General features: G+C 42.7%; 2 protein-coding genes across 4 annotated transcripts in view; one reads left to right on the top strand and one right to left on the bottom strand.

Annotated features, from left to right (window-relative positions):
• LOC110576866 (zinc finger protein 24) overlaps positions 1-27,256 on the bottom strand; it is an 81,416-nt gene extending 54,160 nt beyond the window's left edge. Inside the window, exons 1-6 of one of the 3 annotated variants that reach the window (XM_044921294.1) lie at positions 26,839-27,256; positions 26,206-26,347; positions 21,271-21,707; positions 10,558-10,582; positions 4,531-4,536; positions 1,000-1,016 (exon numbers count right to left, since the gene is read on the bottom strand). In XM_044921294.1, the coding sequence (XP_044777229.1) occupies positions 1,000-1,016; positions 4,531-4,536; positions 10,558-10,582; positions 21,271-21,707; positions 26,206-26,347; positions 26,839-27,255 (1,044 nt within the window). In that variant the 5' untranslated portion in view covers position 27,256. Of the gene's footprint in view, positions 1-138; positions 642-999; positions 1,017-3,012; positions 3,091-4,530; positions 4,537-10,557; positions 10,583-20,581; positions 20,801-21,270; positions 21,708-26,205; positions 26,348-26,838 lie in introns of those variants that run through there. The other 2 variants (XM_021686097.2, XM_021686096.2) reach the window with 2 other exon arrangements.
• Positions 8,389-8,773, top strand: LOC110576868 (dolichol-phosphate mannosyltransferase subunit 3). Its single transcript, XM_021686098.2, has one exon. The coding sequence runs from the start codon at positions 8,436-8,438 to the stop codon at positions 8,712-8,714; it is 279 nt and encodes a 92-aa protein (XP_021541773.1). The 5' UTR covers positions 8,389-8,435; the 3' UTR covers positions 8,715-8,773.
• Positions 27,257-27,481: the final 225 nt, after the last annotated feature.

Raw genomic sequence — 27,481 nt, 5'->3', positions numbered from 1 at the left:
GCACAGCTAGAGGGGAACAGTGGGGGGAGGGGCGGGGATAAATATAATTCCAATTTAGTTGAGCAGAATTAACTCAGCAGCTTTGCCTACTGCTATGCCAGTGCTTCTGACCTAGGAGAGTGACACGAGTGGACTCACCGGCTGTCCAGGATCATCGAGCTCACTCTCTAAATCCTCCAGCACTGTCACTGCCTCCTCTCCATTCTCTGGATGATGCTCTCGAACCCAAGTCTGCAATTCCTTGGGTAGGATGGCAACAAACTGCTCCAGCACTACCAGCTCCAAAATTTGTTCTTTTGTGTGTGTCTCTGGCCTGAGCCATAGACGGCAAAGTTCTCGAAGCTGACTCACAGCTTCACGGGGCCCAGGTGAATCCTGGTATCCAAACTGCCTGAATCGCTGTCGGAAAACCTCTGGATCAGGAAGATGGTTCCAAGGGATGCTTGATCCCTCTTCACCATCAGGATCCTCCTCCAACTTCACTCTCAGAATTTTTTCCTCTTCATCTGGAGTTGGGATTATTAGTATTGAATCTTCTTCCACGGACTGTGCAGACATCCTGATTTATAATACTTCAAGAAAAGTCAATCAAGGCAGGATACAGGCCTCAGGGAAATACTCTGTTTTCTTCACAGGCACTCCTGAGGGACAAGAAATTAAAACAAACAAACATAAGTAACCAAATATCCTAAGAATTTGAATATATACTGATAAAGGAAGTAAAAGATACTTGTTTTTTTACCGGATTAAAAATTCCAATCAATAACCTACAGCAGAAGTTGGCAAACTACAGCTCACAGCCAAATCTGGCTTGCTGCCCATTTCTGTACAATGCTGTACTAAGAATAGTTTTCACTTTTACATGGTTGCAAAAAATCACAAGAATACTTCATGACATGTGAAAATGGTTAAGAATTTAAAAATGTCTGTGTCCATAAATAATTTTATTTGTTCACGGTTCATGCTACAATGGCAGAGTTGAGTCGTTTCAAAAGACACAATATGATCTGAAAAACCTAATATTTACTATCTGGCCCTTTAGAAAAAAAGCTGGCCAATATATGACCTACTAGGTCAACAAATCTTATTTCAATAATTAAAAGAGTCCAAATAAGAACCTGTCTAACTCAGTGTTTTCTAAATGCATTTGACCCTGGAACACATTATTTGCAACTCAGGACTGCTGGTCCTTGACCCACGTAGGTCTTAAAAGTAGGGACTGCTTTTCTGTTATCTGTTTAAAAATTTTTTAACAAAATGCTTTTTAGGAGTTATGTTTTTTAGGAGTTAAGAACGATCTTTTAAATGTTTAAGAACTCCCTGGACTTGGGGCACCTGGGTGGCTCAGTCGTTAAGCGTCTGCCTTTGGCTCAGGTCATGATCCCAGGGTCCTGGGATCCAGCCCCACATTGGGCTCTCTGCTCAGCAGGAAGCCTGCTTCTCCCTCTCCCACTCCCCCTGCTTGTGTTCCCTCTCTCCCACGGTCTCTCTCTGTGAAATAAATAAATAAAATCTTAAAAAAAAAAAAAAAAGAACTCCCTGGACTTAAAATATATGTGAAAAAATATCCACCTGCTCAGTAACAGATTAATACTGAAAAAAACCTAACCACTAGGTGCCATGCAATGCAAACACTATTCAGTCACCCACTACACCATAACTGCATTTAAATCTATAATGACCGGCATTAATCACGGCAAATTCAATGAAAAAAAGGCACTAGCATAACACCTTAACTTCTTGCAGAGGCCCAGAGTCATCATCTCACACTGGATGACTCACAGTTTTCCCAGCTTCTACCTTCAGGGAAACTTTGTGCTATTTCTTTTTTTTTTTTTTTTAAAGATTTTTTTTTTTTAATTTATTTATTTGAGAGAGAGAATGAGAGAGAGCGAGTACATGAGAGGGGGGAGGGTCAGAGGGAGAAGCAGACTCCCTGCCGAGCAGGGAGCCCGATGCGGGACTCGATCCCGGGACTCCAGGATCATGACCTGAGCCGAAGGCAGTCGCTTAACCAACTGAGCCACCCAGGCGCCCCAACTTTGTGCTATTTCTGATCCTTTCCTTGTATTTGCACAGTCATGCCCATGCCATTGTTTACAACACACTAGGAATGAGCCATGCAGCTATTCAGTGTATCTATTTAGGGACCAGAATCTGAAAACCAAAGATTTCACACAACTTCCTGTAACCCTAACAAGACTAATTATCAGAAGACACCTTATCAGACAAGTAATGCAGACAGGTTTAATTACTCTGGAGTGTGGCGGCCTTTTAAATAGGGTTTAGCCAACAGATTCGTTAGTTCCTATTGAGGACCCTACCTTATCAAAGGCTCAATCATTCTACAGAAAAGAAATCTTTCTTCCTTTTATGTTCTCTTACAGCAGCCTGCTCGTGGGCCGTCAAGCAGGTGCAGGGAGGGCAGGCCCGCGGTCGCTACAGCGTTTGGGCGGGGAGCCGCGCGTCCCAGGTGATCTCGCCTCACTCCCGCGGAGTTCCCCTGCAAGCCCCGGCCCGCCCCGGCGTCCTCCAGCCCCCTTTCCCTGCACTCCCGCCGGCTGATTTCACATGACCAAAGGCCACACTGCCCCAACAGCGTCGGGGCTACGGCACTTCCGCCCGCGTCCCGCGGAACTACAAGCCCCGGCAGCCCCTGCGCAAGGCCCGCCCTCTCCCACCTCCGCCCAAAACGAGTCCCAGAACCCTCCGCGAGATGCCAGGCCTCGAAATAGAACAAAACCGGCCGATGGGGGATGGGGAAAGGCGAGGGTCGCGGAGGACACAGGAGATGGAGGACTCTCCGATAGTGCGGAAAGCCCGATCTGGCCTTCCTTCTACACCTATCCGCCCCCCAACTACTGGACGCGGAGACCGCGGCCTGTCCTTCGCGCCTCCCGGGAAGCCAAGGTCCCCGCCAAGCTTCTTCGCTGATTCCTGCCAAGAGGTCCGCAGCCTCTTAGCCCAGCGTCCCCCTCACGCCCTTCCCCCCATTCTCGCGCAAACCTCCACCTCAGGATCCGCAGCAGCTTCGCTGTCCAAAGCAGACGCAGAAACGCCGCTCACAAACCGTTTCCCAGAAGCCCCCGGCGCGGACTGCTTCCGGTCTGCGGGTCCCAGGAGGCGGGGAGAGGCGAAGCCCCGCGTTGCCATGGAGATGCACTCCGGGAGGGGGAGGGGCGGCGCGACGACAATGACCGCTTTGAGGCTGCGCTTGGCCTCGCGCCACTCTGGATAGCCCAGAGTTCTGCGTTCCACTTAAGAGACAGGGAAAAGAAAGAGAATTCTGCCACTAAGGTAGTCTCTGCGGTTTCACAAGCCATCTGACAGGCATTATCTCATACGAAGCTCACAGTAACCCTCTGAAAGAAATAATAAAAGCGAGTATTTATGAGTGCTTGCTGCATTGTACCAGCCACCCGTATTGTCATTTTCACAACAGGTCTATGATGGTAAGAACTTTTATTATTATCTCCATTTCTCAGGCGAGATAGATAACTGAGGCACAATAACTTGCCCAGAGCTCATAACTAGTAAGGGGGAGAAAAGATTTGAAACCAAAGCATGACTCCCACTTTTGGCTCCCACACATGTTAGGCAGCTTTATTTTGACCCAATTATCTGTTAGGGAAACAAGATGAGACTCTTAAGAGCTTTGGCAGTGACCTCAGTGAATTCGCAAAGTGCATGGTCATCTTCTGACTTCAGACTTAACATTTTATACCACAAAACAGCTGCTGAAGTTATCATTGGAAAAGTAAATGAGCCCACTTCATTCCCCTATTTAAAGGCCTTCAAAGGATCCCCACTGCCTTAAGTATGATGTAAAAACTCCTTACACTGGCCTGCAAAGCCCCCTGTGGTCTGTTCCCTGCCTCCCCACTCTGACCTCAGCTCTTAGGTTCAGTGTGACTCTGGATTCTTAGCCTCACTGGAAGTCTCTGCACCCTTCATAGCAGGGGAGAGTGATCTCATTTATTCATTTCCCTGTTCTGTGCTTTTTTTTTTTTTTTTTTTTGTCTGTAAGTCCCATAAGGTCAAGGACCTTGTTTGTCTTGTACACCACAGTATCCCCACCTAGTCCTAGGATGCTGACTGGTACATAGAGAACTCAATAAATATTTGTTGAGTAAATGAATGAATGGTGGGCTTGTCACACTGCCCCTTTGCTAGGTCACATGTCAGGCATCAGAAACCACACAAAAGAGCCCTGTTGTTTAAGGTCTATGTTAGAAGTGCAGGTCTAGCCTTCCAGAAGCATTTCAAGATCCTCAGGCTCCGGCTTTCTGCTTCATTCAGGCCTTCATAAAGTGCCCCCAGCCTCTGCTGGATTCGTGAATGAGAGAGCTAGTGAGCAAGCTGCTGATGGTATAGCACTCATTTACCATCTGACCAGAACTTTGGCTCCCCAGAACTCCTGCTAACTCTGGTGCCTCTTCTCTCTTTCCTCGTTTAGGAGGCTACAAAATCCAGCCATTTCACTCTCCTGCTTGGCTACTGCCACCAAGCTGCTTGGCTGCTCTTCCCAACTTTTCCCTCTTTTGTGACCCTAAAGGCTAGCTCAAGGCATTTTTGTTTTATTTTGTTTTGCTCTGAGGTTTTACATCTAATGTTAGAAAACAAAAAAGATAAATAATATCAAACAAATAGTTGGGGACATTCAAAGTTGCAAAATTCTGTAAAACTCTCTGCTTGGGATTTGTTTTATTATTCTTAATTCTAAGAGAGTAAATGGAAGCCACAATGAGGTTTCCCTAATTTATTCTTTTGAGGGCAGGGACCCACAGCACCCACTTTGAAGCACCATCCTTCTGAGCCCCATTATGTGGGCTCTTTCCTGAATGGTGGCCCCTGTTGCCTTCTTAAAATTACAGTCAAGATAGGGCATCATGTTCCTCTGAGCAACCTGAGTGTAAGGAATAGCTCCATACCAGCGCTGGACAACCTAGCACATACCTACATAGGTCATGTAGGAGAGGTTCGAACTGCAGCTGATTTGGGTCTTGGCAGAACACCTTGTGATCCTCCCAGAATGTGAGAGCATGAGAGGCTTGTGAGGAGCTGCAATAAGGCCATTTGCCACTCATGTCCCTGTCTTCCAAGGAGGCTGACAGTTCTTCATTTCTTCCTGGGTTGTGATGAGGGTGTCTGCCTCACCTGATACAACAGAGCATTAGCCCCTTAGCAACAAGCCATTCCACATCTCAAGTTGAAGTCATCTGACTCCTTTTGTTTTGGTGTTATCCTTTTGGTGTGAGACAATAGCTGGCACCTTCTGGCTACTCTTGGTTTCACTATGTAGGTACTGATCTGTCTAAATCTAAAAAAGGCTCATTGTTTCTTTACCAGCTAAGTCTTTTGACCTTGCTTTGAAAGCATCTCATTCATTAAATAATGGTAAAAAACAAAACCAGGTAGATACTACCTGGGTTCCAGAGTCCTAGACATGACTACAATGAAGTCATGATTCCTTCTTTTAACATTACTGTCTTGTTTAGGAGATGAACAAAAAAACCCAAGTATTTATAAGGCAGTAGAGAAGTACTCCGGTAAAAGAAAAACAGAATGCCATGAGGAAGTGTGCTGAAGGGGAAGAGAGGCACCCAAAGATGGAAGAAGCAAAGTAAAAAAAATTTTCACATTGGAAGGAAAGCGCAGCTCTCGGACCTGGTTTTAATCAGATTTCATCCAAGAATAATCATAATCTTTTCTAGCTTTTCTGTAACAATTATTTTGAAGCTCTCAGTCCTTCCCCTTGGTTCAGAAGTATTTCTGTCTGGGCATTTAAAATACATTGGTTAAAGATTCTGTTTTAGCCAATAAGTGCACTGAACTAGGAGTCTTTTGATTGCAAGTAGCTAAAAGCCTGTGGCAGGCTTTGTTTACTCCCTATATAAAACACTCTCCAGGCACCTGGGTGGCTCAGTCAGCTAAGCATTGACCCTTGATTTCAGCTCAGGTCTTGATCTCAGGGTCCTGGGATGGAGCCCTTCTCTGGCTGCCCGCTCAGCAGGAAGTCGGCTTGTCTCCCTCTCCCTTCACCCCTCCCCCTGCTTGCGGGTGTACACATTCATTTGTTCTTTCTCAAATACATCTTTTAAAAAAAAAGTACTCCCCATTACTTCTAATATGTTCCCGATTTTTTTGATTGGAGGGGGCAACCCTGTGCCCGGGCACAGAGAGTAAGCTGTGATTAAACTAAGCCCTCCATGACCATTTTGTTTCTCTTTGCCAGATACTCACTTTGCCTCCCTGGCCGCTAGGAATGGCCATGTGATTCAGTTCTAGTCAATGAGATGTAAGAGGAAGTTGTTTGTGTCCCTCAAGAAATTTCTCTATTTCATGTAAGTTGTCAAATTTATTGGCATAAAGTTGTTCATACTACTTCCTTAATATCCTTTTAATGTCTATTGGATTAGTAGTGATGTCCCCTCTTTCATTCCTAAAATTGGTAATTTTTGGTTTGCTTTTCTTTATCAGTTTGCTTCTAATTCATCAATTTTACTAATTTTTCAAAGAATCAACTTTTGGCTTTGTTTATTTGCTCAATTATTTGTTGTCTATTTCATGGAGTTCTCCTTTTTTAAAACAATATACAGTAAAATTGACTCTTGTTTTGGCATATAGCTTTATGAATTTTAATACATGTATAGATTTGTGAAACTACTACCAAAATCATAATGTAGAATAGTTCCATCATTCCATAAAACTTCCTCAGGCTGTACTCACAACTTTTCTACATCCCTAACCCGTAGCAACAACTAATTTATTATCCATCAAAATAATGTTGACTTTTCCAGAGTGTAATATAAATGGAATCATAAAGTATATAAACTTTTACATACCTTTCATTCAGCGTAATGCCTTTGAGATTCATCCATGTTATTGCATGTCTCCATTGTTCATTTCATATTATTGCTGAGTAGTATTTTTCTGCAGCTATCGTAGTTTGTTTCCATTAAATTGCCTTTTCATTTTTTTTTTTAAGATCTTGTGTGTTTATTTGAGAGAGGGAGTGAATGAGAGAGATAGAGCATGAGCAGAGGGAGAGGGAGAAGCAGACTCCCCACTGAGCAGGGAGCCCAATATGGAGCTCCATCCCAGGACTCAATCCCGGGACTGCGGGATCATGACCTGAGCCAAAGGCAGACGCTTAACTGACTGAGCCACCCAGGCCCCCTGCCTTTTCATCTTTTAAAAAAATTAATTGGCCATGTTTCTGTGGGTCTATTTCCAAACTCTCTAGCCTATTATTCTGATCTGTGTGTCTATCTCTTTGATAATACCATACCCTTGATTACTATAGCTTTATAACAGTTAAAAATCTGGTAGTGTGAATCCTCCAACTTTGTTTTTCTTTTTCAAAATTATTTCAAAGATTTAGTTCATTTAGCACTCCATACAACTTTTAGAATTAGTTGCCTATATCTACAAAAATATCGTACTGGAATTTCTATCAGAATTGCATTAAATCTATTGATCAATTTATGGACAATTGGCATGTTAATTATATTGAATCCATCAATCCCTAATACACTATATCTTGCCATTCATTTTGATCTTCTTTGATTTTTTAAATTTTTAAAAATTTTTTATTTTTAATTGAAGTATAGTTGACATACAATACTATATCAGTTTCAGGTGTATAACATAGGGATTCAACAATTATATACATTATGAAATGCTCAGGGGCGCCTGGGTGGCTCAGTTGTTAAGTGTCTGCCTTCGGCTCAGGTCATGATCCCAGGGTCCTGGGATCAAGCCCCACATCGGGCTCCCGGCTCAGCGGCAAGCCTGCTTCTCCCTCTCCCACTCCCTCTGCTTGTGTTCCTGCTGTCGCTCTCTCTCTCTCTGTCAAATAAATAAATAAAACCTTAAAAAAAAAACAACACTATGCAACGCTCACTTTGATAAGTGTAGTTACCAGCTGGTATCATACAAAGTTATTATGATAGTATTGACTATATTTCCAGTGCTTGATTTTCTTTGATTTTTTTTCATTAGCACTTTGTAGAATTCAATGTACAAATCCTGCCCATGTTTTGTTCAATTTATTCCTGAGTGTAACTAGTTTTTGGAGCTATTTAAAATGATATATTAAAATATCTAGTTGTACATTGCCAGTATTTAAAATATACAGCTGACCCTTGAACACATGTGTTCGAACTGTGTGGATCTCCTTTTATGGGGATTTTTTATATGTATAAATACAGCACAGTACTGCAAATGTATTTTCTCTTCCCTATGATTTTCTTAATACCATTTTTTCTCTAGCTTACTTTATTGTAAGAGTACAGTATATAATATATATACAAAATATGTGTTAATTGACTATATTATAGGTAATGCTTCTGGTCAAAAGTAGGCTCAGGTGAGATCTTCGGGACGCTGACGTCGGAGCTGCGCCGGGCAGGGGAGACGGCGGCGGGGTGCCCATGACGAAGTTAGCGCAGTGGCTTTGGGGACTGGCGCTCCTGGGCTCCACCTGGGCGGCTCTGACCACGGGAGCCCTGGGCCTGGAGCTGCCCTCGTCATGCCGGGAGGTGCTGTGGCCACTGCCGGCCTACTTGCTGGTGTCCGCCGGCTGCTATGCCCTGGGCACTGTGGGCTATCGCGTGGCCACTTTCCACGACTGTGAGGACGCCGCCCGCGAGCTGCAGAGCCAGATCCAGGAGGCCCGAGCCGACTTAGCCCGCAGGGGGATGCGCTTCTGACACCCCAACCCCATTCCCCCCGGACAGCCTTTCCCCCCGCCCCCCCTTAAAAGGAAGCTTATTTTAAAAAAAAAAAAAAAAAAAAAAAGTAGGCTCAGGTCATGATCCCGGAGATCTGGGATTGAGTCCCGCATTGGGTTCCCGGCTCAGCGGGGAGCCTGCTTCTCCCTCTGACCCTCTCCCTTCTCATGGTGTTTCTCTCTCACTCGCTCTCTAATAAATAAATAAATAAATAAAATCTTAAAAAAAAAAGTAGGCTATTAGTAGTTAAGTTTTGGGGGAGTCAAAAATTATATATGGATTTTTGACTGTGCAGAAGGTTTGGTGCCCCAAGCCCCACATTGTTCAAGGGTCAACTGCAATTGATTTTTGTGTATTGACTTTTATCCTACAACCTTGACAAACTCCTGTATTAATCAGGGTTCTCCAGAGAAACAGAAGCAAAGGGTATATAACATATATATAAAGAGATTTATTAGAGGAATGGGCTCATGCAGTTATGGAGGCTGAGAAGTCCCACAGTCTGCTGTCTGCAAACTGGAGAACCAGAAAACCTGGTGATATAATTCAGTCTGGTTGCTGTCCCAGAGGCAGGAGAATATGGATGTCTCAGGTAAAGCAAAGAGAGCAAAATTGCCCTTCCTTTGCCTTTTAGTTCTGTTTAGGCTCTTAAGGGATTGGATGATACCCACCTGTATTGGTGAGGATGAACTTCTTTCTTCAGTCTACTGATTTAAATGCTAATCTCTTCTGGAGATACCTTTACAGACATACCCAGAAATAATGTTTTATCAGCTCTCTGGGCATCCCTTAACCCAGTCAAGTTGACACATAAATTAACCATCACAACTCCATTAGAAGCTTTTTTATAGATTCAGTGGAATTTTCTATGTGGATAATCATGTTATCTACAAAAAGGGAAAGTTTATTTCTTAATTTCCAAACTATATTACCTTTCCTTTTCTTGCTTTATTGCACTGGTTAGGACTTCCAATACAATGTTGAGTAGGAATGGAAAGACTGGACATACTTTCTTTGTTCCCAGTCATAGAGGGGGAAGGGATTCAGTCTTTCATAACTGAGTATGATATTGACTCTAGGGTTTTTGTTTTGTTTTGTATAAGACTTTATTTTTTTTAGAGCAGTTTTAGGTTTACAACATTGAGAGGGAGGTTGGAGAGATTTCCCATATACCTTCAGCCCCCCAAACATGCATAGCCTTCCCCATTACAACATCACTCATCAGAATGGTACATATTTTACCAAGGATGAACCTATATTGACACATCACAATCACCCAAAGTCCATGTTCTACCTTAGAGTTCACTCTTTGTATTATACATTCTATGGGTTTGGACAAGTGATTAATGACATACATCCATTATTATGATATCATACAGAGTTTTTAAAAAATATTTTATTATTTCAGAGAGAGGGAGAGTACAGAGGGAGAGTGAAAGGGAGAAGCAGACTCTCCGCTGAGCAGAGAGCCAGATGTGGGAGTCAATACCAGAACCCCGAGATCATGACCTGAATTGAAGGCAGACACTTAACTGACTGAGCCACCCAGGCGCCCTCATACGGAGTATTTTAACTGCTCTAAAGATCCTCTGTGCTTTGCCTATTTCATCTCCCCCATCCCCAGGCAACTACTGATCTTTTTGTCTTCATAGTTTTGCCTTTTCCAGGAAGTCCACTATATAGCGGAATCATACAGTATGCAGTCTTTACAGATTGACTTCTTTCACTTAGTAACATGCACTTAAGGTTTCTCCATGTCTCTTCATGGCTTGATAGCTCATTTCTTTTTAGCACTGAATAATATTCCATTGTCTGTATGTACCACAGTTGATGCATCCTTTGAAAACCTCCTGAAGGACATCTTGGTTGCTTGCAAGTTTTGGCAATTATGAATAAAGCTGCTATAAACATCTGTGTACGAGTTTTTGTGTGAATGTACATTTTCAGCTCCTTTGGGTAAATACTAAGGGCATGATTGCGAAATCATAGGGTGAGTGTGTGTTTGGTTTTGTAAGAAACTGCCAAAATGTCTCCCAAAGTGCCCGACCATTTTGCATTCCCACCAGCAACGAATGAGTTCCTGTTGCTCCATATCTTTGGCAGCATTCGGTGTTGTTAATGTTTCACATTTTGGCCTTTCTAATTGGTGTGTGGTGAACTCTAGGTTTTTAACAGATGCCCTTTATCAGTATGGGGAAGTTACCTTCTATTTGTAACATAAATGGATGATGAATTTTGTCAAGTACTTTTTCTGCATCAGTTGATATGACCACAGGGTTTTTCCTTTTGAAACTGCTCATCTGGTAGATTACTTTGATTTTTGAATACTGGGCCAACCTTATAGTCCTGGGATAAACCCCACTTGGTCCAGGTGTTTTATTCTTTTTATACATTGCTGAATTCAATTTGGTAGTATTTGTTGGGGACTTTTGCGCCTACGTTCATTAAGAATTTTGTTTTTCAATCTGCTAGTCCCAGTGTTGTTTAAATTGGGTCATTTCCGTTGATCTATATAAGTGACTATTTCCTCTGTCATTTGATTTCTTCTATCGAGCTCATCCAGGGAATATTTTACTTTGGTTGTTTCCTTTTTCAGCTATAAAATTTCCATTTGTGTCTTCTTTATATCTTTGATTTCTTTCCTGATGTTTCCTCTTTCCATTCATTCACCCTTACTTCTTAAGCATGGTTATAATACCCGATTTAAAGTCTTTTTCTGACAGTTTTAACATGTGTGTCATTTAGGCAGTGACATCATTTGATTTTCTTTTTCCTTGCAAATTGAGATGTTCCTTGTTCTTCCTATGCCTAATAATTCTGCATTCTATCTCGCACATTTTGATACTATGTTATCAGATTCTGGGTATCCTTTTAAACCCTAAACAGAAAGTTGATCTGTTTTAGCAGGCAGTTGCCCCAGGTAGGGTCCGGCCACAAGTTCTGGGTGGGCTGTGGTTCCAAAGTCAGTTCAGTTTTCTAACATTTCCAGTCCTTTGTGCATGCCACCTGGTGGCCAGTCTGGATCTGGGGAAGTAGTCTACCCTGGAGCTCAGTTCTCAATGCCTGTGCCCTGCTCTTTAGGGTCAGATCCATGCATGTGCACTTTAGAGGTGAGCAGAGGTGTTCAGACATTACTTTTAGGGATTACACTTGATCTTTCTACTCTTTGCAATAAACTCAACATTTTCTGGCTCCCCGAGGCCTCCACTAGTAGTCTTCCAGCTAGAAAGCTCGGGCTTTCGTTTCCTTGCTCTGCTGTTGACTTCTCTCAACTACATTTGCACCCTGCTCAATCAGTGATAGGACACAGAAGAAAAGCCACGGGGATTGGCACCATGCTCTTGGAATCACAGCTCCTCTTATCAGAGCTAAGAGTTCCCCTCCCTCTGAGTTTGAGGTGACTTCCCTGGGACCCCTGCCTTTGCTGTGTTGCTGCTGCTGCCATGGCCGTAGTGTTGCCTGGAGGTTGTGGTAGGAGAGAAGTCGAATGAAGAAAAAAAGATATGGGATTGGAGTGCCTGGGTGGCTCAGTCAATTAAGCGTCTGACTCTTGATTTCAGCTTGGGTGGAGATCTCAGGGTTGTGAGATCGAGTCCTGGGGGGCTCAGTCAGTTAAGTGTCTGACTCCTGATTTCGGCTTGGGTGGTGATCTCAGGGTTGTGAGATCAAGCTCCGTGTTGGACTCCACACTGGGCATGGAACCTGCTTAAGATTCTCTAGCTCCCTCTCCCTCTTCCCCTCTCCCACCTCACTCTCTCTTAAAAAAAAGGGGGGGGGGATTTCCCCCATTCTTTCTGACCCTTAGGAGCCCTTTTCCTACAGCTTAAGCCAGACACAGAATATTTCTCTTGGAGTTCTTCCTGTTCTCTCTCTGTGTGCACTTCTGGGTTTCCCGCTAGGAGGCGGAGTCTAGGCTAGGAGATACCAAGAAGGAAAAAAGGGTAAATTCAAAGCAGTTCAGTGGAACTTCAAATTCTAGTTGTCTTCCCCAATCTGCTGGTTATTATTTACTTTGAGGAGCCCTCAGGGAGCTGCTTCATTCACTCTGTCCAGCATTCTGTGGGAATCTCTCTGTGGAGAGAGAGAGAGTGGAATGTGCTTACTCTACCTTCCTGGAACCAGAGCTTCTGTTTTATTTTTATCATTGTGTCCCTTCTACTTACTTTGGTTTTAAACTCCTCTTTAACTTTTTCCCCCAGATTCTTTTTTTTTTGCCCCAGATTCTTAAGGTGGATAATTAGGTCACTGATTTTAAACCTTTCTTCTTTTCTAGTGTAAGTATTTCAAGGAACGGAACATCAGGACTTGAGTCCCGCTTCTCTGTAGGTTTCTTAGCTCCTTCCTCCATGGGTCAGCTTCATCTGTCAGCTGTTGCAGCATTCCCTGCCACCATAGCCAGTCACGGCAACATCTGGACATAGAAACGTATCATCTCTTCTATGTCTCCTTTTTAGAGGAAGCAGACTTTTCCTGGAAACCATAAAACAGGTTTCCCCTCATGTCTCATTGACCCAGATTAGGTGATATGCTCGTTCCTTTTTTTCTTTTTTTTTTTTTTAAGATTTTTATTTATTTGAGAGACAGAGAGAGAGAGCATGAGCACGGAGAGAGGCAGATGAAGAGGGAGAAGCTGACTCCTGTTGAGCAGGGATCCCGATGTGGGGCTCGATCCCAGGACCCTGGGATCATGACCTGAGCCAAAGGCAGATGCTGAACCGACTGAGCCAAGCACCCCAATATGCCCATTCCTAAATCAAAATCACTTGCAGGTGGAAGAGGATTACCATAACTGGCTTAGATTAATCATTTGGAGTTGAATGGATATTGAGAGGTCAAACTGTAAAACCACTTAGGTGACAAGCCTGCTAATAGGCAATGAATAAAAGCAAAGTCTAATGGATTAATCCCATTCTGATGCAGCCCCATGACCCGTCCAAATGGTGATATTCCACCTGGCGTCCTGACAACTCCTGCAGTACACTGGAGGCAGCCAAGAGTCAGGAAAAGATAACAGATGTCTACCCGGCTGATCATTAGCTCGGACACTAAAGTTCCCACACATTGCCAGCCAATGTCATTCTAGCCTCTGAATAAAAATAATCCTTCAGCTGAAGACAAGCTAGCTAATCTGAGCTAAATTCAAGTTCAAGTAAGATTAAGAAACCCAAATAAGAAGATATGTCCTTTAGGTAAAATTTCAGGAATCAATAATTAATTTAGCATATAGTGTTATACAAGGAAATACCTTTTTTTTAAAAAAAAGTAGGCTCCACACACTGTGTGGAGACCAACATGGGGCTTGAATTCACAATCCTGAGATCAAGACCTGAGCTGAGATCGGTAGTCGGTGGCTTAGCCGACTGAGCCACCCAGGGGCCCCACAAGGAAATACTTTGTATTCAAGATGGAAATTACAACTAATTTTAATATTATTTACTAGCTGTCCAGGATCTGTTACGCATATAGTCCATCCAAATCTAGGGCTGCTGGTATAGTCTCATCACTGCCCACCCTCAATGTTAGTGGCAAAGAGAACATATTTGGGCTCACATTCAGTCGGTGCTTCACCGAACACTTGTCTGGATTTTATCTTCCAGACCCTCTGCCTTTTTACAACATTCATTCCATAGGGTTTTTGCTTCTACTTTTGCTAGAATATAAACCTTATTAGGGCAGGGATTATATAAAAGTAATTTCCTGGGGCGCCTGGGTGGCTCAGTTGGTTAAGCGACCGCCTTCGGCTCAGTTCATGATCCTGGAGTCCCTGGATCGAGTCCCGCATCGGGCTCCCTGCTCGGCGAGGAGCCTGCTTCTCCCTCTAACCCTCCCCCCTCTCATGTACTCTCTCTCTCTCTCTCATTCTCGCTCTCTCAAATAAATAAATAAAATTATTTTTTTAAAAAAGTAATTTCCTTCTTGTTTCCTTCAATGCTTTTGTTTTTTGTTTTTATTTTTTTAATTTTTTTTAAAGATTTTATTTATTTATTTGACAGAGAGAGACAGAGCACAAGCAGGGGGAGCAGCAGAGGGAGAGGGAGAAGCAGGCTCTCCGATGCAGGGCTCGATCCCAGGACCCTGGGATCATGACCTGAGCCGAAGGCAGACGCTTAACCACTGAGCCACCCAGGCGCCCCTTGTTTTTTGTTTTTAAAGATTTTGTTTATTTATTTATTTGAAAGAGAGAGAATGAGAGAGAGAGATAGAGCACATGAGAGTGGGGAGGGTCAGAGGGAGAAGCAGACTCCCTGCTGAGCAGGGAGCCCGATGTGGGACTCGATCCCGGGACTCCAGGATCATGACCTGAGGTGAAGGCGGTCGCTTAACCAACTGAGCCACCCAGGCGCCCTCAATGCTTTTGTTTTTAATTGTGGCAAAATATACATAAAATTTACCATTTTAACCATTTTCAAAAATATTTATTCATTTAGAGAGAGCATGAGTGGGGGGAAGGGCAGAAGGAGAGGGGGGTATCTCAAGCAGACCCCACGCTGAGCGCAGAGCCCAACTCAGGGCTTGATCTCACGACCCCAAGATCATGACCCAAGCCAAAATCAAGAGTCCGATGCTTAACCAACTGAGCCACCCAGGCGCCCCATACCATTTTAACCATTTTTAAATGTGTAATTCGGTATTATTAAATACATTCATAATGTTGTGCAACCATCACACTACACATTTCCAGAACTGTTTCTGTAACAAAGAAATTCTGTACTCATTAACTCCTCATTCCTCTCTTCCCCCAGCCCTGGTAACCACTAGTCTATTTTGTTTCTATAATTTGCCATTCTAGGTACCTTATATAAATGGAATCATACAATATTTCTTTTTGTGTTTCGCTTATTTTACTTAGCATAATGTTTTCAACTTTCATCCACGTTGTAGAATTATCAGAATTTCATTGCTTTTTAAGGCCAAATGACATCCATTGTATGTATATACCTCATTTTGCTTCTCTGTTGATCTATTAATGAAAACTTGGTTATTTCCACCTTTTGGCTATTGTGAATAATACTGCTATGAACAAGGGTGTAAAAGTATCTGTCTGAGTCCCTGATTTCAGTTCTTTTGGATAATATACCTAGGAGTGGAATTGCTGGATCATTTGGTAGTTCTATGTTCAGCTTTTTGAGGAGCCATCAAATTGGTTTCCACAGTGGCTACACCATTTTACATTCCCATCAGCAATGCACAAGTGTTTCGATTTCTCCACATCCTTGCCAACATTTGTTATTTTTCTATTTTTTTAAAGATTTTATTTATTTGAGAGAGAGAGAGAGCATGAGCATGGAGAGAGGCAGATGAAGAAGGAGAAGCTGACTCCCAATGAGTAGGGATCCCAATGCGGGGTTCAATCCTAGGACCGTGGCATCATGATCTGAACTGAAGGCAGACGCTTACCTGACTGAGCCACCCAGGCGCCCCTTATTCCACAAGTATTTAAGTACCTATTATGGGTCAGGTACTGTGCCAGATGCTTCAGAAACACCAGTAAATGGGTCAGTTCATACTTTCAAGAAACATAAAATAGCGGCGTCAACACAGAAGCAGATATAAGTGCCCGTTTGGTGGGGTAAAAAGTTATCACAATTCTTCTCAAACATGCAAAGGAAAATGGTGCTAATTTCTTAATAACTGATATTTTTGCTTCTTGAATTCCCACTCTGTTGGGTGGGTGGTGAAAGAATGTAATTATTCAGTCCATTTTCAGTTCAACTCCCTAACATGGCTATTTCCTGCTCTGCCCTTTTTCTGCCATCTGGATATCTGGGGAGGGGGCTTACATTCGCCTAGGTGAGGTGGTGCTATGGACTGGGTCTCAGATGGGCTTGCTGTCCTTCTGTTCTGGTCTCTAGTCTTCACAGGTGGTCGGCCGGGGTGCTTGCTCACCACACCTATGGCAATCAGTGATTTGTTTTTTTGGCTAGGCTGGAGGCCAGTATCTTTCCCTTCATTTGTCATCTCTACATCGGTTCTAGCCACCCTCTAAGGTGTGACTGAGACTCCTAGCTGATCCTGGGCCTGCTGGGTCCGGCAGCTGTTAGCTGTAAGATCCACAAAGTTACTTTGTGCAATGGTCCCAACTCTCTAGCTGGTGCAATCAGTTCTTTTCCAGGGTCCCCACTGAGCATGGAGAAGCTATAGATCTTCTAAGTCATATGTCAGCTGGTAGAGGCCCTTTGCCTAACACTGCATTGCCATTTTTAGAATAGTCCAGTGTTGGAAAACAGGAAGTCTGTTGAGCAATTGCCCTCCCAATGCACTCAAGAGAAAGTGGGCCGAGCACGTTCCCCTTGCAAGTTCTCTCCCAATCCCCTCTGGCATTTCTGCAGGGATTGGGTGCAGAGGTAAAGGGACACCTGTGTCTGACCTTCTCTTTGCCTCACCATTATTCCCAGGGGGCAGGAGGGCTTTTTCACTTTTTTCTTTTGCTATCTCATGACTTCCCAAAGTATCCCAAAGTATCATTCTTTCTCCTCTTCCTTGGGGCCATATTTGCAGCTTGATAATTTGTGTGATAAATGTAGTACCAGTAAGAACAGACTGCTATGTAATGAATAGAAGGGTGTGGTAGTGGTCCCCAACCTACTCTTGGCGTGTTAGGGTAGAGGGCTTCCTGGAAGAAGTGGCATCTAAGCTAAAATACACAGGAGTTAAGTGCAGAAGCTGGTAAGAGTTCCAAAGGAACCCATGCAAAGGCCTGGAGGCAGGAGAACTTCTGATAATCCAGAATGGCTTTGGCATAGAGTATGAAGGATGCAATGGCAAGAGATAAAGCTGAAGTGGTAAGCTGTGGTCAGATCACAAAAAGCCTCAAAACTTTGTGTAAGCGTTAACTTTATATTAAAAGCAATGGAAAGCCTATGTTTTGAGCAAGGAAGGGACATGATCAAATGTATGTTTTTGAAAGATTGGAGGTTGAAAGAAATGGAGGCATATGAAGAAGTCAAAGCTAGGGCCATTTTGTTCCCCCTCACTTGGGGGATCAGCTACCAGCTCAAATTTTGTAAAGATACGCTAGAAAACTATAGAGTCAGAGGGCCAGTGACATCACCATATTTAAATGTTCAGAGATGCATCCTCAAGGAGGGCAAAGGATGAAGAAATAGGAGAGGGATAATGGCAGCCAAGGTCCTTCAGAAGTGGGAAGGAATGGGGAGGGACCAGAGAGACACCTCTTCTATTCAGAGGGGAAATGATGGGTGAGGTGTAGATAGGTTGGCAAATTTGATGACAGGAGGTTGTAAGTTATCTCGTTTCTTTCCCGTAATTCAGGAGGCAAAATCAGCCATCTGCCCATGAAAAGGGCGGTGGCCAAGGAGTGTGGCAAACACTGTTGGTTGACCCAATGTCATTGCCAAAACCCACCTGCCCTGCCGTTTTCCCTCTAGAGGTCGAAAACTCATGCTTTACCAAACACATTTGCAACAAGGAAACATAAGCAGAATTTTGTTGGAGTTTCGTGGAAAGCTTTTACTTTTCCTAGCAAAGGAGATGGCCATGGCTGGACCTCCAATTCCTCTTTCTTCCTGACTTGGCCCTGGATGTCATTCCTGGAGCTGGGAAGCTCTCTTGCCTGTCTGAGAAAATAAACATGAGGGAAAGGCCAAAAGAAGGGCAGAGACCACATCCAGATCAGCCGTTGTCCACCTGCTGACAGTCAGCAGCAACTCACCTCCAGATCTCTGGTTACAAAGCCTTACTTGTTTAAACCACCACAGGTGGATTTTGCATCCAGAAGCATTCCCAATACAGGAAGGTTTAAGGGCAGTGACCAACATGTGATCTGGTCTCTGAAGAGAATGAGACAGAGGTAAAGAGGGAACATAGGATTATAGCTAATACTAAAGGCCAAGATGAAGTGAAATTCATAAAAATATCAATTTCATTTGGGAGTATTTACACTCTATGGAAATTAATCTAATGCGGGTGCTAACATCCTACTAATTTTTAAAATCAAGGTTAGCCCAAGTCCTGGTAAATCTCCATTTGAATGAACTAGCATTAGGAGACCTATGTAAGTTCATGATTAACTCCCAAGACACAGCAATACCCTTTAAAGATTTTGTCATGTACTTAGATGATATGACTCACACCACCTTCTGCGGGAGAAATTCAGATTATTCACAATGCAAAGAATGCAATCTCTTAAGGTTTATGGCAGCATGAAGTGAAGACAACTTCCCTCAGAATGCCTGATTTGAGATTCTGTCATTTTATTCATAGTAACAAGAAACTCTATCTTTCCATAATTAAGCAATAATTCACAATACATATATCTGAGGCATTTGCTGCTTTCATAGATGCCTTGTTCCTTTAATTACAAAGAGAATGAACCCAAAGATACCTATACTTTTAATAACTGAAAATATACAAAACCCTCTATATATTAATATTCACTAGAGCTACAAAGTATAATCGCTATCAGAAAACTCTAATTACAATTTACATTCACTTCTCCCCTTACCATTCTTACATTATCAATATTCTTTTTTTTTTTTCTTTTTAAAGATTTTATTTATTTATTCATGAGAGAGAGAGGCAGAGGGAGAAGCAGGCTCCCAAGGAGCAGGGAGCCTGATGTGGGACTTGATCCCAGGACCCTGGGATCATGACCCGAGCTGAAGGCAGACGCTTAACCATCTGAGCCACCCAGGTGCCCTACATTATCAATATTCTAAGTAGAGCACAGTAATCCCATAATTGTTTCTGCAGTTACTCTAAGCACTAGATGTGGTTAGGTTTTCTGATAATACAATGTTTATACTTCACAAGGATCCCAAAGTTCACTATAAGCCCCCTCTTCCCTTCTCCCAAGGACTTTCATTTCTAATGTTTGCTTTCATATTGGGTAACTGTGGCACCACAGAACACATTTTAATGCATGTATTCTTGTAACACAGTTTTATCAAGAATCCCTAGAAAAGGGAACATCATGTTGTATACTGTCAGAATAATTGCAATAACATATAAGTCAGTCATTTTAAACAGGAAATCTGACTAACTTAAATATGGGCAAAACTCAGCGGACTCTTCAAACTAAACTTTAGAAATTTTGTACAAGAGTGTCAAAACACAGGGCCTGGTGTCTTGACAGCTTGTCTAGAAACAAACCTTACTGAGAATGCATAAGACCCTGAAAATGGTTGTCTTGAGATGCCTGAAATATGCTCACAGCTGATTTATGCCAGAAAAGGGGCCTTGAAGAACACTGAAGGAGAGCTGTCAGCTGGTTAAGGGTTTCCTTCTCCATGTGAGCTGTGTCACACTTCTCCATTATAGACCACACTTGCTCATATTCGTGTTCTATCAGTCTTATTTGGACAGTCTTTCTTCACCTCCCTTTTTTCATTTTTTTTTTTAAGATTTTATTTATTTGACAGAGAGACACAGCGAGAGAGGTAACACAAGCAGGGGGAGTGAGAGAGGGAGAACCAGACTCCCCGCTTTGTAAGGAGTCCGATGAGGGACTTGATCCCAGGACCCTGGGATCATGACCTGAGCTGAAGGCAGATGCTTAACGACTGAGCCACCCAGGCGCCCCTCTTTTCATTTTAACATGATCATGAACTTTATACAAGCACCCACAGATAGCCCTGTTTATTATAACATTCCTTATGTTTATGCCCTTACCTAAGACGTGTAGAGCCATCTTGCTGTTTTCACTGAATTATTTCCAAATTACATTGTAAAGGAGATTTTTTTTTTCCTACATAGAAAACTACTTAGCGGGCGCCTGGGTGGCTCATTTGGTTAGGCATCTGACTCTTGATTTTGGCTCAGGTCATGATCTCAGGGTTGTGGGCTCCTTGCTCAGCAGGGGAGTCAGCTTGAGAATCTCTCTGCGTCTGCCCCTCTCCCCACTCACATACTCTCTCTCAAAATAAGTCTTAAAAAAAAAAAAAGACTACTTAGTATCATCAATAGTGTAGGCTTTTGTGAATTTTCATAAGAGATTAAATGCCTTTACTCATCTACCCCCTAACAATGACTCTGGACATTTCAGCCTTGGTCTGAAGGTACATTCTTTTGGGCCTCCTCAATCCTATTCTCATATTTTGAGTCTGGTAACAAAAAACAAATGGTACAAATTTTTTAAATGCTCTAATCTTTGGTCTGGGAACTCCAATGCTCAAGTTATGGAATGGGGGAAAATACTTATTTTAATCCTGAGTAACTCACACATTCTTTCTCAACAGGGAAAATTTGTCTAAAAAGAAATGTACTAGTTCATTATTTGTGTTAGTAATGGAAATAGAACATGTTTGAGAATGTCTGTTCAAGAGCTGCCCTAGGGATGGAAATCCGAATTAAGCTTTCACAAAAATCTCAAACATCTGAATTGACACTGTATTGATAAGCAGAAGAGCAAACAACGTTGACAGAAGATATTTTACATTCTCTCCTGTAGCTTTTATGACTTTTGAAAGCAAACTAGTGCCCACTGAAATACTAAAGGAGTGTTTGTGCTTTGTGTCTTCTCCTGCTGAAAAAGCTCTGAACAAACGCTTTGATTCCCTTACAACACTGATGGGACTTTTTCTTTCATGTGTCTTTTCCTATGTCTGAGAAGATTTGAGCTCTGACTAAAGGCTTTGCCACATTCATGACACTTGTAGGGTTTTTCCCCAGTGTGCGTTCTTCGATGCTGAATCAGGACAGCACTCCGGCTGAAAGCCTTTGCGCACACGCCACATGCGTAAGGTTTCTCCCCACTGTGGATTCTCTGATGGAGGATAAGCGCTGAGCTCTGACTGAACACTTTGCCACATTCATCACACTTGTGTTGTTTTTTTCCAAAAGGGTTTCTCTGTCTTCTTTCAAACTTGCCATCTTGTTCACTGCCTCTTCTATACGTGCAACTCTGGGGAGCATCCACAGGAAGGGTGTTAGAAACGGTGTAATGCAGCTCCATGCCTGGAGAAGTCTTTTGCGTCAAAGCTGAATTCACATTTATAGTTTTCGGGTCTTTAGCTGAAATAATACACAGAAAAGCAATGTCACCAGTTCCCTGTTCAGAAAGAAAGAAAGGCAAATAGAATGATCCAAAGGAAATATATATGGATTATTTATTGGCTAGCGTGTTTATAAAATAGCACCACGATGTGGAAGATGGAGACAGGAAGTCACAAAACATTGAGAAGATCATAAGGCAAAAAGGAAAGATTTATATATTTAGGAGACAGTCAACTATAAAGACGAAAAGCTCCATGCAAAAGGTAGAATGGTGAGTAGAGTAAAAAGCTGTATCAGAGACTGAAAAAAATATCTGGAAGAAAAGGGACTAGAGGATGAGGAATTATGGGAGAAGCAGAGAAGCAACCGATGGAGAGGAGCCAGATGTGGCAGTGGGTAGTAATAAACAAGACTCAGTATGAAGGTCAATAAATAAAAGTTTAATAATGATAAATGAAATGAAGAAAGCCAAGGGGTCAAGAATGAATATGGAAATATGGTCAGAAATACAAATTAGGGGGGAAAGGGGGAGGATTATAGATTAGGATAACTGACATCTCAAATAAATCAAGGGTAGCAGAGTACCCATTTACAAAAAAAACCTCTACTCTTATATGTATTTTATAGTACTAGCTGAATGGCATTGTTACTGGTGTAAACAGAAATCATTTTGTAAATGGTAAGGATTCTGTCTCAAATTCATTTCTGATAGCTCAAATTCCAAAGTGACTTCAATGTCTGGTCCCTACCATCAAAATCCAAGGATGTCCACTCTCACCACTTTTATTCAACAAAGTACTGAAGTCTTAGCCAGAGCAGTCAGACAGCATAAAGAAATAAAAGGCTCCAAGTTGGTAAGGAAGAAGTAAAACTCTCACTATTTGCATATGACTGATACTTTATCTAGAAAACTCTAAAGACTCCACCAAAAAACTATTAGAACTGATACATGAATTCAGTAAAGTCGCAGGATACAAATCAATGTACAGAAATCTGCTGCATTCCTATACACTAATAATGAAGCAGCAGAAAGTGAAATTAAGAAAGCAATCTCATTTACAACTGAACCAAAACCAATAAAAGATCTAGGAATAAATTTAACCAAAGATGTGGAAGACCTGTACTCTGAAAACTATAAAACACTGATGAAAGAAATTCAAGACAATGCAAAGAAATGGAAAGACAGTTCATGCTCGTGGGTTGGAAGAACAAACATTGTTAAAATGTCTATACTACCCAAAGCAATTTACAGACTTAATGCAATCCCTATCAAAATACCAACAGCAATTTTCACAGAACTAGAACAATCCTAAAATTTGTATGGAACCATGAAAGACCTTAAATAGCCAAAGCAATCTTGAAAAAGAAAAACAAAACTTGAGGTATCACAATTCCAGATTTCAAGTTATATTACAAAGTGACAGTAATTAAAACAGTATGGTACTGGCATAAAAATAAACACATATATCAATGAGAGAGGACAGAAAACCCAGAAATAAACCTATACTTTTATGGTAAATTAATCTTCAACAAAGGAGGAATGAATATACAATGGGAAAAGGACAGCCTCTTCAACAAAGTGTTGGGAAAACTGGACAGCTACATGCAAAAGAATGATACTGGACCAGTTTCTTACATCATACACAAAAATAAACTCAAAAATGTATTAAAGACCTACATGTGAGACCTGAAAACATAAAAATCCTTGAAGAGAACAAAGGCAGTAATCTCTCTGACATCAGCCATAGCAACATTTTTCTAGATATGTCTCCTGAGGCAAGGGAAACAAAACCAAAAATAAACTACTGGAAGTACATCAAATAAAAAGTTTCTGCACAGCAAAGGAAACCATCCATAAAACTAAATGGCAACCTACTGAATGGCAGAAGATATTTGCAAATTACATATCTGATAAAGGGTTAGTATCCAAAATATATTAAGAACTTACACAACTCAACACCCAAAAAACAAATAATCCAATTTAAAAATGAGCAGAAGACAAGAACAGACATTTCTCCAAAGAAGACATATAGATGGCCAACACATGAAAAGATGCTTAACATTACCCATCATCAGGGAAATACAAATCAAAACTACAGTGAGATACAACCTCACACTTGTAAGAATGGCTAAAATCAAAAACACAAGAAAAAGTGTTAGTGAAGATGTGGAGACAAAGGAACTCTCTTGCACTGTTGGTGGGAATGCAAACTGCTGCAGCCACTGTGGAAAACAGTATGAGGGTTCCTCAAAAAATTAAAAATAGAATTACTCTATAATCCAGGAATTGCACTACTGGTTATCTACCCAACAAATACAAAAACACTAATTCAAAGGGATACACGCACCCCCTATTTTATAGCAGCATTATTTACAGTAGCCAAACTATGGAAGTAGCCCAAGTGTCCATCTATAGATGAATGGAGGAAGAAGATGTGATGTGTGTGTACACACACACACACACACACAGGAATATTACTCAGCCATAAAAAAGAATGAAATCTTGCCATTTGCAATGACATGGATGAAGCTAGAGAGTATTATGGGAAGTGAAATAAGTCAGTCTGAGAAAGACAAATACCATATGATTTCACTCACATGTGGAATTTAAGAAACAAATGAATAAAGGGGAAAAAAAAGAGAGAGAGACAAACCAAGAAACAGGCTCTTAACTACAGAGAACAAACTGATGGTTACCAGACCATCAGTTACCGGGTAGGGAAGTGGGGGGATAGGGGAAATAGGGGATGGAGATTAAAGAGTACAGTCATGATGGTGAAAAAAATAAAATGTAAAAAACAAAACAAAATAAAAAATGTAAGAAAGGCCTCTGTGAGGACATTCAGAGGTAGAACGTAGTTCTTGTCAACCCTGGGGTCCCAAGACCTGGCTTTGAGGCTGATTACTTTTGCTGTCACTATCAGAAAAAGCTGCTGAGATAGGGGTGGTTCCCTCCTGATCCTGATCCAGTGTGAAAAGACTTTCATTTCTCTCTTAGTTAAGCCAAGACAACTGCTAGACTGGAGGTGTTAAGTGCCTGGTACAAGCCTCTTGGGAGCAGGTACTTGTCAATTAAGAGAAATACTTTCTAAGTCTCTAAATTTTTGTATTTTTCCTATATTTTCTTATCAAAAGTACCTTACATCAAAAACTAATGATGTAATGTATGGTGACTAACATAACATAATAAAATAAAATTAATTAAAAAAAAAAAGTACCTTGGAAAAACTCTAACCTTGCCCTGTGGAATATGGAAGCCGTGCTGGGGGGAGAAGGGGAGATCCTCCCAAGTGGGGTTTCCCTCTTCATTTCTGACTCCCATTTTATCCAGCATGATCATCTAGAAGGAAGGTCTCTGCTCAAATGTCGCTCATCAAAGAGGCTTTCTCCGCCACTTTATTAAATAAGACTCTGTCCCTACTTTGTTTAGTAAAACCTATTCCCCTTATTTTGCTTTGCTTTTGTCCCACAGCACTTACCTTCTGAGTATCTGCAACAGAAGAACAGGTTGCCGTGCAGCCATTTTGGAGCACTTTTGTAAAAAGTGATGCAGGCAGCAACAGAGATCAGTTTAGGGTGTGAGGGTAAAGTCATCTTAGCAGCAGTATGGTGATTTTAACACTGGATGCCACCAGTAACCAAGCAAGAAGCTAGACAGAAAATGATGAGGTAGACTAGTGGTCTTTAGACTGTGACTCTGGGGTCCCTCGGGGGGGACAGGCCAAGTTGGAGCCCTTGTGGATGGACGCTGCTTGTTCCTGCGTCAGTAGCTGTGCTTTCATTTGTTTTATATACTGGGACTCCAGGCAACATTTTATTTCAGAAAAGGGCCATGCTTTCTTATTTTTTTTTTAAAGATTTTATTTACTTATTGGGTGCCTGGGTGGCTCAGTCGGTTAAGTGACTGCCTTCGGCTCAGGTCATGGTCCCGGAGTCCTGGGATCCAGCCCCGCATCGGGCTCCAGGCTCAGCAGGGATCCTACTTCTCCCTTTGACCCTCTCCCCTCTCATGCTATTTCTCTCTCTCTCAAATAAATAAATTTTAAAAAATTAAAAAAAGATTTTATTTATTTATTTGAGAGAGAGAGAGCACGAGCACACACAGAGAGAGGGGCAGAGTAAGTGGGAGAAGCAGACTCCCCACTGAGCAGGGAGCCCAATGTGGGGCTCAATCCCAGGACACAGGGAGCAGGACCTGAGCCGAAGGCAGACGTTTAACTGACTGAGCCACCCAAGCGCCCCAAGGGTCATGCTTATTCAAAAAAGGTTTGAAAATCCCCATGGAGATGATGTCAAGGATTTAAAAATCTGAAAGATATCATAAGACTCTCTGGGAAAAAAACAAGAACAAAACACTGAGAATGATCATTAGCACAACATCTAATGGTGGAAGTCCCCACGGTGAAGAGGAGGCAGGAGGGGAGATTTGAGACCGCTTGCCGAAAGCAGCTGAGATGTGTGTGGTGGGCTGAGAGGCCACCTTTGTCCCCACCATGAACTGAATCCCGCCCCTCACCTTTTTGTCTTGAGCGAAACTCCGGGGATGCCCATGGCAGCGGCTGCTTTCCGGGCTTGATCCGGCTACGTGGGGGCTCCTGAGTGATTTCCCCGGCTATCAGCTTCTCTGCAGGCATGTCCTCACTTTGTCCAAAAAAGACCTGGAAGCAGTTAGGTATAACTGAGGCTGAAGAAGGGAATCTTGTTGGGACTTTGGGATAAAATAATAGAGAAGAAAGGGCGCCTGGGTGGCTCTGGCTTAAGCGTCTGCCTTCGGCCCAGGTCATGGTCCCGGGGTCCTGGGATCGAGCCCTGCGTCGGGCTCTCTGCTCGGCAGAGAGTCTGCTTCTCCCTCTCCCTCGGTCACTCCCCCTGCTTGGGCTCTCTCTCTAACAAATATATAAAATCTTAAAAAAACATAAAATAAAAAAAATAATAGAGAAGAAACTACACAGAAAAATATCCTGGGATTCAGGAAAAGGGAGGAAGAAAGCAGAGCCACACTCTGTTTTCCGGCACAGGCGGGAGGACATTCACCACCCTACGTGTTTAGTGTGCTGAGTAGGAGTACAGTTTGAAAGCTCTACTCCCAGCGATGCCCCAGAGCTCCGAACTCAACCTGGTCACTCACCCCCACCAGATGCCTTTTTACCTGCTCAGCTGGCTCATCAAATTCTTTCTCCAGCTCTTCCAACAGGGTCACAGCTTCCTCGCCGCTTTTTGGACTATGTTGCTGAACCCAAATCTGCAGCTCCTCAGGCAGGATGCTCAGAAACTGCTCCAGCACCAGCAGCTCCAGGATCTGCTCCTTGGAGTTCACCGCCGGCCTCAGCCACTGATGGCAAAGCTCCCGGAGCCGGCTCAGGGCCTCCCGGGGCCCCGCGGAATCAGAGCAGCCAAACTGCCTGAAACGCTGGCGGAAGGTCTCTGGGCTGCAGGAGCGGCTCCAGGGGAGGCTGGAGTCCAGATCACAGGCCTGCTCTTCCTCTTCCATCTTCACTATCAGAATGCTGTCAGACTCCTCTGCAGTTTGTGGAAGGAGTGATGACTTGCTCAGCTTTGCAGACATTTGGACTGGGAACAGAGAAGTAGGCTTTAATCTTCAAGAAGGTGAAGTTTTCCTTAAGGACACTCCTTAAATATGATTAAAGAAACAAGTGGGGGGGGGGTGCCTGGGTGGCTCAGTCCTTAAGCCTCTGCCTTTGCCTCAGGTCATGATCCCAGGGTCCTGGGCTTCCTGCTCAGCGGGAAGCCTGCTTCTCCCTGTCACACTCCCCCTTCTTGTGTTCCCTCTC

The sequence above is a fragment of the Neomonachus schauinslandi genome, chromosome 14 (assembly GCF_002201575.2).
Source record: "Neomonachus schauinslandi chromosome 14, ASM220157v2, whole genome shotgun sequence".
Classification (NCBI taxonomy): Eukaryota; Metazoa; Chordata; class Mammalia; order Carnivora; family Phocidae; genus Neomonachus; species Neomonachus schauinslandi.
The sequence above is the reverse complement of the archived record's forward strand: the minus strand, read 5'-3'. Positions and strand labels throughout refer to the sequence as shown.

Bases quoted from the DNA above. Each gene is read 5' to 3' on its own strand.
- LOC110576868 (XM_021686098.2), top strand. From the start codon at position 8,436: ATGACGAAGTTAGCGCAGTGGCTTTGGGGACTGGCGCTCCTGGGCTCC.